Source organism: Alosa pseudoharengus, unplaced genomic scaffold (genome assembly GCF_046254945.1).
Source record: "Alosa pseudoharengus isolate Yale_2024_CS ecotype anadromous, Long Island Sound unplaced genomic scaffold, YU_APseudo_1.1 YU_APseudo_1.1_scf_3, whole genome shotgun sequence".
Taxonomy (NCBI): domain Eukaryota; kingdom Metazoa; phylum Chordata; class Actinopteri; order Clupeiformes; family Clupeidae; genus Alosa; species Alosa pseudoharengus.
The window spans coordinates 17,749,194-17,766,572 of NW_027468718.1; the positions used below are offsets into that span (position 1 = coordinate 17,749,194).

At 46.3% G+C, this 17,379-nt stretch overlaps 1 protein-coding gene across 2 annotated transcripts in view; it reads left to right on the forward strand.

Moving 5' to 3' along the window:
- The window catches only part of tbx15 (T-box transcription factor 15), a 27,832-nt gene extending 13,885 nt beyond the window's left edge, over nt 1-13,947 (forward strand). The window contains exons 4-9 of one of the 2 annotated variants that reach the window (XM_076262559.1): nt 2,001-2,172; nt 7,696-7,863; nt 8,885-8,949; nt 10,801-10,898; nt 13,100-13,447; nt 13,481-13,947. In XM_076262559.1, the coding sequence (XP_076118674.1) occupies nt 2,001-2,172; nt 7,696-7,863; nt 8,885-8,949; nt 10,801-10,898; nt 13,100-13,447; nt 13,481-13,947 (1,318 nt within the window). Of the gene's footprint in view, nt 1-2,000; nt 2,173-7,695; nt 7,864-8,884; nt 8,950-10,800; nt 10,899-13,099 lie in introns of both variants that reach the window. The other variant, XM_076262558.1, reaches the window with a different exon arrangement.
- The last annotated feature ends 3,432 nt before the right edge of the window (nt 13,948-17,379 follow it).

A 17,379-nucleotide genomic window follows, 5' to 3' on the forward strand; every position in this document is an offset into this window, starting at 1 on the left:
AGCAACAGCACAGTCCTCCATCTCCTGTGGGGAGCCCAAGGGCCTCGCTTCCCCCATCTGTGTGTGTGTGTGTGTGTGTGTGCTTGTGTGTGTGCGTGTGTGTGTGTGCGTGTGTGTGCGTGCATGCGTGTGCGCTTGTGTGTGTGTGTGTATGGGTGGATGTGTGGTACATTATAACCCAAACATTGATCAGGATTTTAATGACCATGACTTCAAATTAGGGATAGGAAGTATGTAATATAGGCATAGTTGTGTGTGTGTGTCTATATCTGTGTGTCTGAGTCTGTGTGTATGTGTTTACTTGCGTCTTGTGTCTGCATCTGTGTGTGTGTGTACATCTGTGTGTGTGTGTGGGTGTACATGTGTGTGTGTGTGTGTGTGTATGTTATTTTGTCTGTGGGTTCGTGGCCTGACTGAAGGGTTCATGTATGCTGTTTTTTGGTGGATGAGTGGATGAGTGTGGTCTACTGATCTGCTCAGCTGCTGATAGAAAGGTTCATAACCTTGTCAAATATCATAGTATGCTGCATGTAGGACACTACCGGCTCATTCATGACACTGTAACCCAAGCAGATGCCCCCCCCCCCCCCCCCATTTTGAGCTGGGTTTTGCTGAAGGTTTCTTCCTGTTAAAAGGGAGCGATGCCGTGGCACTCTGGCTTTAGTGCTTGTTGTCAGGGGTTCAGGCACCCGGGCTCCATGAAGCACCTTGGGACAATTTCATGTGTTCTACTCAACCTATTCAGTGTTCTGCCATCTCTGTGTTCTACTCATCCTTCTAAACCTATTCAGTGTTCTGCTATCTGTGTTCTACTCATCCTTCTAAACCTATTCAGTGTTCTGCCATCTCTGTGTTCAACTCATCATTCTAAATCTTTTGAGGGTTCTGCCATCTCTGTGTTCTATTCATCATTCTAAACCTATTCAGTGCTTTCCCATCTCTATATTCTATTCATAGTTCTAAATGTAGAACAACTCTCGTGCTCTTGCCGTTGACGAACAAGCTGGATGCGGGTGTGGTGATGCAGTGGTAACGTCTCCAGTTGTCGACGCAGGATCAATTCCTGCCGTTGCGAGTCCGAGTCGCTTTGGATGAAGTGTCTGCTAAACATCAGTCAGTTTTACATACCAGTCCCTCAATGTTGCAGCTCAGTGCACACAGACATGGGGTGCGAGTTTGACAGTGTATTTTACATGTGCACTGCGACCAGAGTGAAGTCAGACGCATCAAGTGGGCAGAGTCAGGCCGAAGTTAATTAATAAAAGACAGATAGTTAGTTCAGAATTGAACACTGGTTAATTAATAAAAGACAGATAGTTAGTTCATAATTTAACACTGGTTAATTAATAAAAGACAGATAGTTAGTTCAGAATTTAACACTGGTTGCATGTGATTGGTTTATTCAATTTCACTTCACCAGAGAGGTCTCGCCCATTTCATAGTCACCGCCTTGATGTAGCTTCTGCTACCTATATTGCTGCCGAATTCGGGCCCAGTATGTTCATGTTGATCCTGCTGGAGGGTGGAGGGTCTGACAGGGAGGCTGACCAAAACGTCTCCTGGAATATTCTCTTTAAATGCAAAAGTTGAATGCAATGTTTCAAAGGAAGAGATTAAAATTTTCATGCATCTATATTTTGGAACTGAGATATTGGCAAGTGAGGGTGCAAGCAACGAAAAAATTGTCCAAAGCACCTTTATAAAACAATTGTAGCGTATTTATATAAAGAGGGAGCTGTGAATATAAGTGCATCTCATGTACTCAAGAGATTATGTGAGATCACTGAGGGTGTTCGGTACTTTTACAGTAAATTTGTACTGATCAGTATAAAGTTAAAAAAAAGTCACTTCATCATTTTGAGAAAGTCAACGACTTTTCTTAAATATTCCAGTGAGCCATTTGTATAAACCTTGAATTTGCTATGCTTTATTTTTTTCTATGCTCAAAAGCATAATTCCAACCTTAATCCTGACCCATGCCTTGTGTGTCTTCTGTGCAGGTATGTGTACCACAGCTCCAAGTGGATGGTGGCGGGCAACGCCGACTCTCCCGTGCCCCCGCGGGTCTACATCCACCCAGACTCGCTGGCCTCTGGGGACACCTGGATGAGACAGGTCGTCAGCTTCGACAAGCTCAAGCTCACCAACAACGAGCTGGACGACCAGGGCCATGTAAGCAAACCTGCCAGCCTGACACACCTTAACCTGTTTCTCACCTGTTTCTGGAGCTGTTTTCCAGCCAATCAACTGCATACTTCAGTCACTCCACTCATTCAATCACCCAATCACCTCATTGGAGCCAGTCAATCAACCAACCATTTTATTCCGCCCATTCAATTAATTAATCATTTCATTCCATTTATTCAATCAACCAATCACCTCACTCTGCTCATTCAACCAACGTTTTGCTCTACACACTTGTGTCCTCTGCCTTCTAGTGGATACCACGTACGTTAAGATGGAAAACTTTTATTTTTGCTACCTAGTTTAGACCAAGTTAGAGCTAACTTGCAATGCAACTTGCCATTGGTAGTTAGCTTCAATTAACACCCGGTCAAAGATGGCAGCTTTGGTTCCTTTTTGTAGACGAACTTCAGAGGTCTATGAAAACCAACAGCCAAACCATCCCATTGTGGTCTTTCACGCCAACTCTCTATAATATACTACATATATATTCTGTAAAATAAATATTAAGGATGTTGTTATGTAGTCTCATTATGTTATAGGGAGTTATCAGCTCATTCCTAATTTCTGCATACACCTATATGTAGTGAATAGATGTCCCAGTTAGTTACACATACTCATTCAGTGTGAGTGTACTTTGTAGATCCACATTCTACATTATGACAGCAGAGCAGAAAACACAGCTCATCACTTAATTAAGCACTTGTAATGAAACACTTTCTTAATTAAGGAACACCTGCAATGATTAAGAGGCTCACTACTGAGTGTTATTGGGCTGAAAAGCAACAGCTCTGCCTCTTCCATAGAAGTGCTGTCGGTTTGTCTGTTTCATATCAAATGAAGCCAGTCTTTGCTGGAGATTAATATAGACTCGCCCATTTGGTTTACAGTAAATGCAGCATGTGTTTTGAGGGCACTGAGTCATGCAGCTCAAAGACAATAGCAGACGGAGAAGGAGTGGTATTCTCAGACAGTCCCTTGTCCTGTGTCCCATGGTGCTGCTGGGGAATACAGCGAGCTTCTTCACGTCGTGTTCGCTCCCCACTTGAAACGTGAAAGTCCTCATGACTGATTTTCCCTGTCCCCTTCCTCTGCTCCCACTCCGATGATGGAGCGCCCATTCGCGTGAGCGACTGGAGTTGGCGAGCCAGCCCAGAGTTGCTATTTCTAGCGACAGCTCTCTCTCCCTCCACTCCAATCCATTCCAGGGAGCCTTCATGCTGTGTCGCCATGGATACCCACCACCATGGTGACAGTGACTGAGAACAACAATGTGGTGCGGCCGATCTGTGGCCCAAAACCGCGAGGGCCCGCGCCCCCACATCGAGGATGGCTGGATGCGCCGGTCTGATCTGACTGTCGTCATTTGGGACAGGGAACAACTCCAATACACTCTTCTCTTTCTTCTCTCTCTATCTCTCTATTGCTGTTTCTTGTCCTTCTCCCTCCCCACACTCTCTCCCTATCTCTCTCTGTCTTTTTCTCTCACTTTCTGTGATGGCGTGGCTGCCATGGATCGTTTCAAAGGAGCAGCTCTTGGATTACTGGGCTGATGTTCAGATCTGATTAGAGGGAGGATAGATGGGCCGGCCTCTGCCATGTTGATGTTTACTGCCGCTTGGACCGCCAGTGGTGAGCATGTCCTCGGAGCGATGTCGCTGGTGATAAGCTGTGACACAGATACGGCGAGAGATGAGGCTTAGGCACCAGCTCAAAGTGAAGGAAGAGCTTCGCCAGACTGGTTTGATTATCTTCTTACGGACATATTTGCAAAGCCTTCTCAAATCTATCATTACGGAGGCTCAAGTCCCCATTGGGGGCTCGGTGTGGGGAGCTGAAGTTTCTTTTTTATCGATGAACCCTCCGTTTTTTTTATTATTGGTGAACCCTCTAAACCTTTGAAAGTGATTGAGTGAGACAGTGTCTCAGTGTCTCACTGTCTAGTGTATGATTCAGCTCCTCTCTCCAAAATGGCCGCTACAGACTCGTATGTGTTGGGAATGACTGTCTGTTTTTCCTCATGTCTGTACTGCTCGATCATTCTGACATATACAGACAGGTTTGGGCGTGAGCTATATAATGCAACGACTAGCCAAGCCAAATGTCGGGACTGTTTTGGGGTTATTTTTTTGGTCCGACCGCGTCTCATAAAAGTAATTTATTCGTCTGCAATGATGGAGAGTGGGAGTAAAACCTGCTCTGTGGTGATCCCCTGCCACCACCTAGTCATCCTCTTGTTCACACACCTCTCCCTCCTCATCACTCAAAATTACTCTAAAAAGCTGTCAACTTTCATTACGGATCTTGTTACAATACAGACATAATAAGTACATAACAAGTCTCTGGAGAGGCAAGACACTGTTCGCTCTTTTTGGTACTACTGCTGTTGTTTTAGCTTCTGCTGATGTCTTTGAAAAGGCAGACGCGCTGCATTATATGACCCTATCCTTTTATGATCATTAGCTGTATTTAATGTACCCGGAAGACAAACACATTCTGCTCTTTGCTCGCTGAAAAATGACAACAGCAGCCATATTTCTCCCTACCCACTTCTAGAGTAGAAACCAATCGGGTGGCTTAAGGTGAGGGTAGTAACCAAAGATTCTAGAACAGAGCGCTCTGTTCTAGAATCTTTGGTAGTAACTGACTGAATCATTGTGCCCTGCGTGCACTCTGAGGTTCACCTTCAGCATGTGGTCCCAGTAAGCTGTGCGACGAGTCACCGTGTACGGCTGTATTACACGCATTATGCCCAAATACCCCCCGACATGTGTTCCAGCCAGGGCCATTGGGGGTGGTTGGATGGGCATGGGGGTCACTCTTGGCAGTGCCCATACAGGCTCAATTTCACCCCAGGCTGCCAGTGCAGACCATGGGGGTGAGGTCAGCTAAGAATATCCAGCTAACTACAACATGGCTATAATCCTTCCCCACAGCCCAGAGCAGGATGTCAGGGATGTCTTCCCAAAGCTCGGATAAAAGGCCTCATGCCTGCCCCCTCCCCCCCCCACACTTCATTATTCACCAGTGAAACAGCTTTGCTACATAGACACCCCCAACACTAAGAACTTGTGACCCACAGAACACAAGCCTGGATACACCCCCGCCCCCCCCATACCCCCCTCCTCGGTCCCCCATGCCCCTGTGCCTGAAAGCAACACGTGCGATGGACAGGCGAGCGGGGTCGGGCTTTAGCGATGCGGCTTTGGAAAGCAGGGCGGTAATGCGCCGAGCATTTACCCCTGGCCAAACCCCACAGAACACCCAGGCTGATGGAAGGGTAAGGGGGCCTTAGCCTGGACTCTCTCATGCCCAACCACAACCCCCCCCCCCCCCCCCACACACACACACACACACACACACCATGACTGTGGTCCCTATTGGGGCATGTAGGAGGAGAGAGGGTGTGACAGAGGGAAAGGTTAAGATAACAATCTGTGTGAACAGGTGGAGGGTGCCCACAAATAGTAAATATTCAGATTCTGATTATTCTTTTTGGTTAGTTTTTTTAAAAAATGTTTTTCTTTTCTCAATGGGTCCCAGTTATCCTGTCCAGTCCAGTCTATCAAAGATATTGAAAGAGAGGGTGAGAAAGAGAGAAAGAGAGAAAGGGGGGGTGGATGAAGTGTGGAGGAGGAATGCATGAATGGTTTGGCCTTGTGGTAATACATGTTGTGGGTAGTGTGCAAAAGGGTGAAGGTTCCAGAATGTGACATTTACTGTTCATGTTTTTTTCCCTGGTACCCCCCATGTCGATCCTCTCATGGCACCAGGGAAGAGCTGAGGGCAAAGAGCAGAAACCGGCAGAGGTGAGGAGGTGGAAGGTGCTAGAATATCAAATTTACTGTTACTGTTTTTTTCTTTCCTTTTTGTCGCTGGGATTTTTTTTTTTTTTTTTGGTTGTTGGACGTGTCTGAGTGACCCCCTTGGTTTTGTCCGGAGGGCCCAGGGGAAGACCGGCTCACTCTGCCTGTAATTAGGAGCAGACTTTGTGCCGTGGGGCAGGGGGTGACGTGGGCCTCGGATCCGGATCTGATGCCGCAGCGGCGCTGGTGTGAAAACACGCCTGACGCGTTGCTTCAGTCTGCATGTTGCTGTGTGTGTGTATGTGTGTGTGTGTGTGTGTGTGTGTGTGTGTATGTGTGTGTGTGTGTGTGTGTGTGTGTGTGTGTGTGTGTGTGTGTGTGTGTAAACATGTGTGTGAACGTGTGTGTGAGTGTCAAGGTCACTGCTGTTACACATACACTCTTTTTCTCTGTCTCTCTCTCTCTCTCACACACACACACAGAAACACACACACTCACATTCTCACAACAGTACAAAAACAGAGTTGTGCATGCACATGGACGTATTCACGCATTCCACATAGTTTTCTCTGTTTCACTGCTTTTGTAAATATTCCCTGTCTCTGAAAATGCACATCAAATAAGGTACACACACACTCAAAAACAGAAAAACACACCATGTGTTTCTTTGCATGCAAGGCTCAGGCCTGGAGAAGGCCTTTAATGTGTTGATTTGCAGCAGACGAGCTGGCCTGGCCTGGACACTTCTAGAGAGCCAGATCCTGTGGCAGCTTTTAAATTGGGACTCACAGTTCACTGAGCCCAGAAGTGGGATCACACACACACACACACACACACACACACACACACACACACACACACACACACACACTCACACACACTGACACACACAAATGCATACACACACACACACACACTGACACACACAGACGCATACACATATAAACACATACACACATACAGAGGAACACATAACCAGAAATATGCATAGACAGACAGACACACACACACACACACACACACACACACACACACACACACATACATACACATTACCAGGCACACTCTAGCACATCAGCATGCGTAGATGTAAAACCGCAGATGTCCACCCATAGCCAGAAATATATGTTCCGTGTAAGTGCTGTTCACACACAATAAGCGTGGGTGTCCTGCCTGAATGATACGTTTCCTCTCTGCATGAGTGCAAAAACATGCTCAAGATGTGCACACACACACACACACACACACACACATACACACACACACTCACTCAGTCACTCTGCTCAGGTTCATGGAATCTTAAAATCCTTCCTCTCTTTCTCTCTCTCTCCCTCCCTCTTTTTCTATCTCTCCATAAATCTCACGCCACTTGCCCAAACATATTTTTCTCCCCATTTTTTTTTTTAAAATGACAATGTTATTGAAAGCCATATATTGTGATAATATTGATTGTAAGATTGTGAGAATTTAATGTACATGTTAAATACTGCAGATATTGGCAGAGATGGACACACACACACACATACTCACTCACTTTTACACACACATACACACACACACACACACACATGTGGAAAACACACATACTCACACATACAGACACACACACACACACACACACACACACACACACACACACACACACACACACACACACACACAGCTCCTCTAATCGCAGTGTCTGTCTCGTTTGTCCCTGCTCCAGATCATCCTCCACTCCATGCACAAGTACCAGCCACGTGTGCATGTGATCCGGAAGGACTTCAGCAGTGACCTCTCCCCAACCAAGCCTGTCCCCAGCGGTGACGGGGTCAAGACCTTCAGCTTCCCTGAGACTGTCTTCACCACCGTCACAGCCTACCAGAATCAACAGGTCAGCGTTGCATTAGCGTACATTTCTTTTTGTTTGTTTTTGTTTTCTTACACTGTTACATTGTTTTGTTTTGATTTTTAAACTATGATTTAATAATATAACTCCATTATTTTCCATTTATTTCAATTGTCATTTTCTCCATACTCTTTTGTTTTCACTTGTTTGTGTGGCTGTCTCTCTCTATCTGCTCTCTCTCAATATATGTCTCTTCGATAGATTTTCTGTCTATCACTGCCTCTCTTGTTCTCTGTCTGTCTGTCTGTCTGTCTGTCTGTCTGTCTCTGCTTGCCTCACCCATGCCATATGTGCTGCACATTTGACCATCCATTTTGGAAATCTCACAAAACGTGTTATCCATCTGGAGTTCTCCAATTAGATTCTGTGTTGCTCAAAAGTCCTCCAATTAGATTCTGTGTTGCTCAGGAGTTGGTCCAATTGACAAATCAGGTCCTCTGTACCTCAACATACTATCCAATGAAAATGACACATAGTTTATATTTTCACTCCTGAGAAGCAGCCCCCTTTTTTCACCAATAGGAAGTGTGGGAAGACTTAACAGACCTCACGTTTAGGTGGATTGAAATTCAGGCACGGCTATGCAATCTAAATAGCTGTGTACTGCTGTAAGAATCTTCTAATCCCTGTTGCCTTCCAACCTCAATGTCGAAACAACAGTGTTAGTTTGCCAAGAGTAGCCCACCCATGCTTTGAGAGTGTATACTCCAGTGCTTCGCTTTGAGCCTGAGTGCCTGCCACAGTTTTCAATCAAGTGCTGTGGTGGCACTTTAGGTATGCAAGCAGTGGTAACGTCTCAACCATAGAGAATGCTTTAAGGTTTGATGCACCAACTGAGCTAAAAGCCTCTTAAACATTACAGCCCCGGGTTCTCCGTCTCAGAAAACGATTGGAAGTGATTTGCCGCTAATTCATGTCAGTGATGTTGAGCATTAGTTGTTGTGATTTATTCAAAGTGAACGTCATTGTTTTTTCTTGCTTCCTTTTTTTTTTTTTTTGCAAACAGATCACTCGACTGAAGATTGACCGTAATCCATTTGCAAAGGGATTCCGCGACTCAGGAAGAAACAGGTATGTTGTGGTTTCTGCGGATCCATGATCTTAGGTACATAAATCCTCTCCAGCTTTTGGGGGTATTTCGCATATGCTAGTTTGCACGCTCCCCTTAATATGGAAATAATCCTCTCGGGATGCCGCTTAATCCCATATGCCGCTCCACATAAAATCAGCCTCCGTTGTCACTGCCAGGAATCCACCAATGAGTGAGTGCGCGATAACGTCATATGATTTGGCTCAGGCGTCCGCGTCAGTCTCTCGCGTCCTTGTGTGCTTTTCTTCTTCTTTCTATCTGCGCCTCTATCTGTCCATCTATCTCTTTCCATTTGTCACTCCTCATCCCTCTCTCTGTGACTACCCTTCAGTGCCTCTCATTCTCCCCCTCCCTTCCTTCTCTCCTTCATTCCACTCCTCCCCACCCTCTCTCTTTCTTTCTTTCTCTCTCCCTCTCTCTCTGCCCCGCGCTCGTTCGCCATAAGATGTGCGTCTGAATTATCATATAACGAGGAGAGGGCCGCAGCAGACCCACAGCACATGAAAGCGCCTGTCCATCTGGAGTGCATTATCCACAAAGATATTTGAGACATCTTTTTTCATTTTTCAAACAATAGAGCGCCTGATTTATGAACTAGCGTTAGATTTTCATTGCAGAAAAATAGAGATGAAACGATTACGCAGGAATCAGATATTTATAGGGAGAAATGTGCATTCATCCACACACATACCCAGATTTAGCATAATTTTACACTGCGAGCAAACAACTAGCTCTCATTTCTATTTGCATCTATGCTGAGCGAAACACTAATGCACAACCACTGAGCTAAGTAGAAGGCCCACGGACTGCATAGGCTACATTTGCCAAACTAATTGCAAAATAAATGACCATGTCCAGTTATGAATCAACAGCACAATAAATCCAACGCATCTATGGGAATTAAACGATTACTGTCTGGTTTTTACGGATATTACCATAGCCTTTGGCTGCTGATTGTTATTCTAAGGGTAAGTTAGCAACACTAAATACTTTGGGGCTGAGTGGACTATGGGGTGGGGTGGGGTGAGGTGGGATGGGAGGGGGGGCATTTATTTTGCCCTTGTACCCCCCTCTCCTGTTATGAATGAGTTTAGTTATGACTGAAGGCTGTGTGATTAGCGTGTCTCGCTAACGAGCAAGGCTGGCTCGAGAGTTACGGCCCTTAAAATAACACGGGTGAGGTGGGGGCAGGCGTGGGCCAGGGCTGGGGTGTGTGTGTGTGTGTGTGTGTGTGTGTGGGGGGGGGGGGTGCTCTGGGCTCAGGCCCAGCGAGGCGCAGGAGAGTAAATCACGCAGGAAGGAGAGCCGTGTACGGATCCGAGATGAAACGTCACCCAGATTTATGTGCATAGTAAAAACCTGCTCCCTTTTACTGGCTGCAGTTTCCTCCAGGCCTCTCTCACTCTCTCTCTCTTTCCTTTGCCCCTCTCTCTCCCTCTCTCTCTCTGTCCCTTTGCCACTCTCTCTCTCTCTCTGTCTGCCTATACCTTTATGTATATTTCCTTCTTTTTTCTCTCTGTCTTGCTCTTTGACTGTACCTGTCGCTCTCTCAATAATGACTTCTATCACTCATTCCTTCATTCTGTATGTCTGTCTGTCACTACATTTCTCTCTCTCTCTTTCTCCTGCAACTCTCTCCACTCTTTTTGCCATCTGCAGCCTTGGGTAACTTTGCTTGTGACTTTCTTTATGGCTTAATATTCACTGGCTAAAAGCATTCATTTTATTCTCTTTGCCCCGTTTCATTCTTTTTTCTCCTTTTCTTTGCTCTCTCTCTTGCGCTCTCTCTCTCTTGCGCTCTCTCTCTCTCTCTCTCTCTCTCTTTTGCCCAGAACTGGTTTGGAGGCCATCATGGAGACCTATGCATTCTGGAGACCGCCCGTGAGGACTCTAACTTTTGAAGACTTCACTAACATGCAAAAACAGCAAGGTGTGTACTATTAGCCTCTGAACTCCTCTGAATTCTGAACTCCTATCTCTGCCCCTTCAGCAGAGGTCAGTGCATTACATCCCCACTGATCAGAGCCAAGAGTGTGTTTGTATTTGGGCTGTATAGATGCATGAGCACATGTCTGAAGGTTTATTTGCTAAGCAGAAGAGAGCTTTCAGGCCTGCTCATAAGGCCTCAGCAGGCATGTCTTTGAATATTCATTATGTTTACAACCATGGTTTAAAAGAAACCCAGAAAAAACATTTGCAATTGTAATCCATTTATTTCCCTCGACATTTATTACTTCACAGCAGCTTCAAGGCAAGGAGAAAAAAAGTAACAAAAAAATCCTAAATAAAAAATGGCTGCCCCCCCCCCTCCCTTTCTTTCTCTCTCTCTCTCCCTCTCTTTCTCTCTCTCTCATCATCTGCCTTGTTGCTCATGCTGTCTCTGCACTGACCTTGGCCGTGGTAACCTTGGTCGTGGCTAATATCAGAGGGTTGGCCAAGTTAAGGAACTGACGCCGCTCATATCTCCATCCACTGTCGCCTTTGCTCGCCAGCACGGGTCAGGATGACGCGAGCCGTGAGCGAGGGACCGAGTGTATTTTGTCTGAGTGGACATCTGTTTGTCATCAGCGGCCTCTCTGCGTAGATTAAATGTTAATTAAAGTCCTTGCGCCACCGATGAACTTTCACTGCTCTTTTTTATTATTATTTTTTTTTTATCGTTTTTTTTTTTGGGGGGGGGGGGGTTAAAAAGTGTTTCCTCTCCCCTTCTCTGTCCCTCTATTGTGGATGTTCGTAATCAGCAGGTCCCTCAGGCAAAACCAGCAGGCTGTGTGTCACCCCTCTGCTCCGCTACGGGGGAAAAAACATGACATCACTGCCGTGTCTCTCCCCCCCTTGGCCAATAGCGCGCCAGAGCACAGAGGGGGAGCCAATCGCTCGGCTCGCCGTTATCCAAGTCATATGGAGCCGTAGGAAAAGCCGGAGCCAAGAGTGCCTCCTGGTCTTAAAGCTGTCCAGAACCGCTGTCTTTTTTTCTCTTCTCCTCTTTCTTTTCTCCTTCTCTCTTTAGTTTTTATGTGGAGAATCAAGCTGAAGTGTTACAGAGTAAAAAGAAAACACACACTCACTCACACGCACACACATAGACACACACAATATGAACCATGGCCAAATTCTCGTTAATAAAGAAATATGCCATTGATACCCCACAGCTATCCATTTGGTTCCAAAAAGCTTGACTGATTCAAGGTGCGGTAGTGCCAAGCTTGTCTTTTATTCCCTCGAAAAGAAAAGAAAACTTTTTTTCATCTGACATACGTTCATGCGTGCCTAAATTATGAATGCTGGATGGAGAGGGCAAGCTGTGAGCTCTGTTGACCAGACATGCGGTGCACCAAACTGAAGCCACATTTGCGTTACGACGTTAAAGCCACGCTTCCTGACGGGCCGAGCGAGTGAAGAGTTCTAGCCTCTATTAGCTTCGTTAAAGCGCTGTCCAAAACACATAAATACACAAAAATGTTTCTCATTTCTGTTCAAATAAAATTTACTACTTAGCCTTGCACAAAAAAACGAAAAAGTAAAAACACGCAAGCTGGGCTAATCTCAAACAAAGAGTGCTGCTGTCAGAGGTCCGAGGCTGTAGTCTCCAGTATGCCCGCGCCGTGAAGGGGGATGTGTGCCAACCGGGAAACAGAGCAGCAGCTCTGTCTGGCGGAGGAAGGGGAGGGTTGTGCCGGGGCTCCTCGCGGTGCAGAGACGCTGAGACGGCCAGCCCTCGCGCTCCGAAACAGGAGACGCGGCTCGGAGTGTGATTGTTGGCCTTGGCCCTTGTTTTTGTTTCAGTCCATAGAGATCTGGCCTTCGCCTCATAATTGCTTTTTCTGATTCTGTATTTGTTTCTCTCTCTTTCCTCCCTCTGTCCATTTTTTCACTCCCTATCTCTCCCAATCTATCAATGTCATCACTCCCCGTCTCTCCCTGTCTCCCTTTCTTTCTTTATCTCTCTCTCTCCGTCTCTCTCTCACACACAGACATTCTATCTATTTATCTATCTATCTATCTATCTGCATGTCTGTCCTCTTTTATTCTTGTATAATGTTTCATATAAATTTATGAAAAATGTTTTCCTATTAACTTCTCTCACTCATGTTTATCTATTCCCTCCCTCCCTCTCTCTCTCTCTCTCAGGTGGCAGCACAGGGACCTCTCCCACCACCTCCAGCAATGGCACCCCGTCCCCATCCGGCGCGGCCCACCTGCTCTCCCCGTCCTGCTCCCCGCCCACCTTCCACCTGGCCCCCAACACCTTTAACGTGGGCTGCCGCGAGAGCCAGCTCTGCAACCTGGGCCTGTCCGAGTACCCGGCGTGCGCCCGCAGCAACATGGCCGCCCTGCAGGGCTACGGGGGCCTGGCAGCCGACGGCTCTTACGGCCGCCTGCAGACAGCAGGGGGCGGCGTGGCGTCCGCCCAGGCCTCCGACTCCTTCCTGCCCCAGAGGACTTCCTCCCTAATCGCCGCGGGCATGCAGGGGGGAGGCGGCGGCGGGGCCGGCAGCGGTGGAGGAGGAGGCGCTGGCGGCGGCGGATCCAAGATGGACGCCTACGGCGGCCAGTTGGCGTCGTTCCCGGCCTCGCAGCTGCAGTACGTCATGCAGGCGGGCGCAGGGTCCGGCTCTGGGTCATCCTCATCGCCCGGCTCGTCCCCGTCCTCAGCCCACATGTTTGCCGCCGGTGGTCACCACCACGTGCAGCAAGGCTCCTACAATGCCTTCTCCCTGCACAACCCCTACAACCTGTACGGATACAACTTCCCCACCTCGCCGCGCCTGGCCGCCAGCCCAGAGAAGCCGCAGGGCGGCCTGCTCTGCTCCTCCTCTGGTGGGGCCGGGGCTTTCGCAGAGCGCCAGTACCTGCCCGCTGGCGGGATGGAGGGCATGCACATGATCGGCAATCCCGCCGGTGGCCAGCAGGGCGGCGCCACCTGCGACGGCCGCCAATACGGCTCCTCCTCCCAGATGTCCATGCACATGGTGTAAACGGCCACCGAGAGAGAGAGAGAGAGAGAGAGAGAGAGAGAGAGAGAGAGGAGAGAAGCGAAGCGACAGATCAGCATTCTTCCATCAAACGGGTTGTACGTTTGGGAACGATTGCCGTCACCCCCCCTTTAGCAACCCAATGCCCACCCACCTCAATCCAATCTCCACCCCCGATGGGATACTCTGTAAAAACAACAAATCAGTATGGACATTGTCTCTCCTCTAAAACAGTTATGTAACACTATGGGTGGGCCATGGGAACCAGGGGATTGAAGGACATTGCTGTGTTTTTTGTGATTTTTTTTAGATGGTGAAATTCCAAAGCCGTGTTTATTTACTGTTTGTTTGTATAAAAAAGGTTAATAACTGGCCTTTTAAAAAGGGGACATATATAAAAAAAATCATCTCAGTACATACATGTATGTGTTACATTTTAATCAGTGGGACAGTGTCATGTTGGGAGGAAGATTGTGATATTTAAATAGCTCTTATATTGAAATGTTTTCAAAATGGATGGATTATGTGCAAGCTCTGATGGACTTTTTTGACCCCATCCCAACACAACATTTCTCCTGAACCCAGTAAAAGAGGGTACAAAATGGCGGAGATCCCCCTGAAGTCTCCAGGGAAGTTCTTTATCCTTTGGAGGAATGTGCAGATTTTAACCCACATGGATCTCTTATGGTGCAATAGAGACGGTGAAGCATCGCAGTGGGGTGTTCAGGGAATACACCCTACCCGAAAACCACACACACACACACACACACACACACACTCTCTCCTTAGACTCCCGTTGATCTGACAGAGATACAGAGGGAGAGAGAGAGAGACCGACAGAGACACTTTTGCTCCTGCTGATCTGACAGAGAGAGAGAGAGAGAGCGAGACAGACAGAAACAGAAGTAAAGAGAGAAAGAAAAAGAGAGAGACGAGAGAGCACTGTTGGTTTTTCGCTACATAAACGCTGCCCCATCTGAGTGCTGAGCTGACAGTCTTTTGATGGACACAGTTAGTGGGTTCGGCTTTTGGCTAGGGTCACATGATATGGATAGAAGAGAGCGCGCGGGGCATCGGCCACCTCAAGAGCCCGACCGCTGCAGTGACTGATCACAGACTAGTGGAGTCACAGATGATAAAACGGCTTCAACCATGAAACTGTGTGTGACCCTGGAGTCTGAGCCACCGGGCTGATTCTCTGTGGAAGGAAGAGAGCATGGCAAAGAGAGGGGGAGAGAGAGTGGGGGAGAAAGAAAAGAACAGAAAAGACTATATGCTAATGGTGGCTTTTAGATTCAGTGGGTATGTAACAGATTCTCAAGGGAAACCCTGGAAGTGTTGATACCCTGTTTTGAGTGGATGATATTTTTAAGCATATTACCAGTGATGAATGCACGCAATACAGTAAGCTTTTAAGTTGTTGTGTGAAGAAAAAAATGTAAGGTTTAGTAGGAAAAACAGAGTTATTATGTTTTGGTGTGTTGTAGATAAATGTATTTAAGTGCCACGCAATAATACAATTATATGGCCAGTTTTTGGTGATGTTACAAAACAAATAGTGTGTAAAAAAATAATACATCATGCAAGAAAAAGAGAACAGAAAAAAAGTAAAACTATTTTCAGAGGCCTTTAAAGAACTGTAAATACAAGTGCCAAGCACAACAAGTTCAATAAACCTTTTAAGTCATTTACCTGGGTTTTAAAATGTTGTTTCTTTTCAGCGTGTTTACTTTCCAAGCATGATGAGACTGGAACAAGGTCATGAGCACCTTAAGAAATACTACTTTAAACAGACAATTTACTGCCCACTTGTTTGTCCTTCATCACAATATTTCACTTGGAAAAAATGTCCGAAATAAGTAGGACGGTTACTGTAACTTAATAGACGTGATGATCTCAACTCCTAGAACTTGAAAAGGTTACAGCTACATTTTCAGAAAATTGTAGGCCTATGATACAATTATGATATATTACATGATAGGCCTATAGTCCCACAAAGAACTGCGATAAACTGGCACAGGGTGTTCTAATCAGGGATGGATTACTGCACGGGCCTACCGGGCCCAGGCCCAGGGGCCCAAGGGGTCAGGGGGCCCTGAAGCCCAAGCCTTTGCATGGAATCATTGCCTCAATATCAACAAATCAGGATGTAGGCTATGAATTCATGAATTCAATTTACTATTGGCCATCCCCAAAATGCACCAGAATACAGGAAATCACATCAAACAAATTAAACATTTTCTGGGGAGGACCCCTAAACCCCCCCCTCCCACATATACAACAATTAGTGGGGGGCCTTAATACATCTGGGCCCAGGAGCCCGAAAGTTCATAATCCGCCCATGGTTCTAATGTCTCTATAAACACACATGTTCTTTATGAAAATTCAAAAACTGATAAATAAACATCACCTCATATTGAAGGCTGCTTTTGATAAGGAGAAGCAGGGTTTGATCACATGGAAGATGGTGTGTCCCCCTTTTCGCCGTGACCCAGCATATAAATATGCCATTGCCACCTGCACTCACAATCACGTAAGCGATCGCTTTCTTGGGCAATTCCAACGTCTCAGCTTTTTTATATCTGTATCTGCTGTTTCCAGTAAGTTCGCAATATGTATTTATGATCAGACCCATGTTTGATCTGCAGTGCTGCTCATTATCGACCAACAGAGCGCGAGTGATTTAACAGCACAATCAGCATCTATTACATGGATGTCCTCAAAACCAAGCTTTTTCCCCCCGCACGGACCGTTTTCTTTTCCCCCCACGGCTCCTCGGAATCACCTCCCATCAAGCGTTCAGTTCCAGCCATGAAATATCATATCTGAATGAATCATCATCTGAAAATGAAGGGAGTCGAAGACCGTGGAGACATCACGCTGTATTGAAAACACCTGTTTTCCAAGCTGCGCTCCTCGAATAATCACTGGATGTACCGTGGAAGAGCGCATGATTTCATAATTTGGCTGCTGTCCATCTATCTGGACATTATTTCCAATAATTATTTGCGTTTATTACTCTGATATGCCGTCCACGTGTCTCTGTTGGCGTTTGGAAATCAGTCGCTTCAGGTCTGCACAAATATGCTAAATCTTAAAACAGCAATTAGCCCTTTCGAGTAGCCTATACAGGGCAAGAGGGCAGATAATTAACAGAACGCATGACATGGTATTATGTAAAGAGACCTTCTAGACATTATGCACATATGGCTAAACAATAAAACAGACCACTTCTTAAGTAATGAATAGATCTCGCAATGACAAAATCCCCCAACATATTTTCACTCTTGGAATTTTCTTATAGAGGAATAAACCAAAAGTAAAAGCTATGTGAACGGCCTTTTCTCCTCATCTCATCTGATGGATTGAACAATGGCGGTGTCTCAATAAAATACATAAAAGCGGGAAAAAGATTCCAAACAAACTTAGACCAGA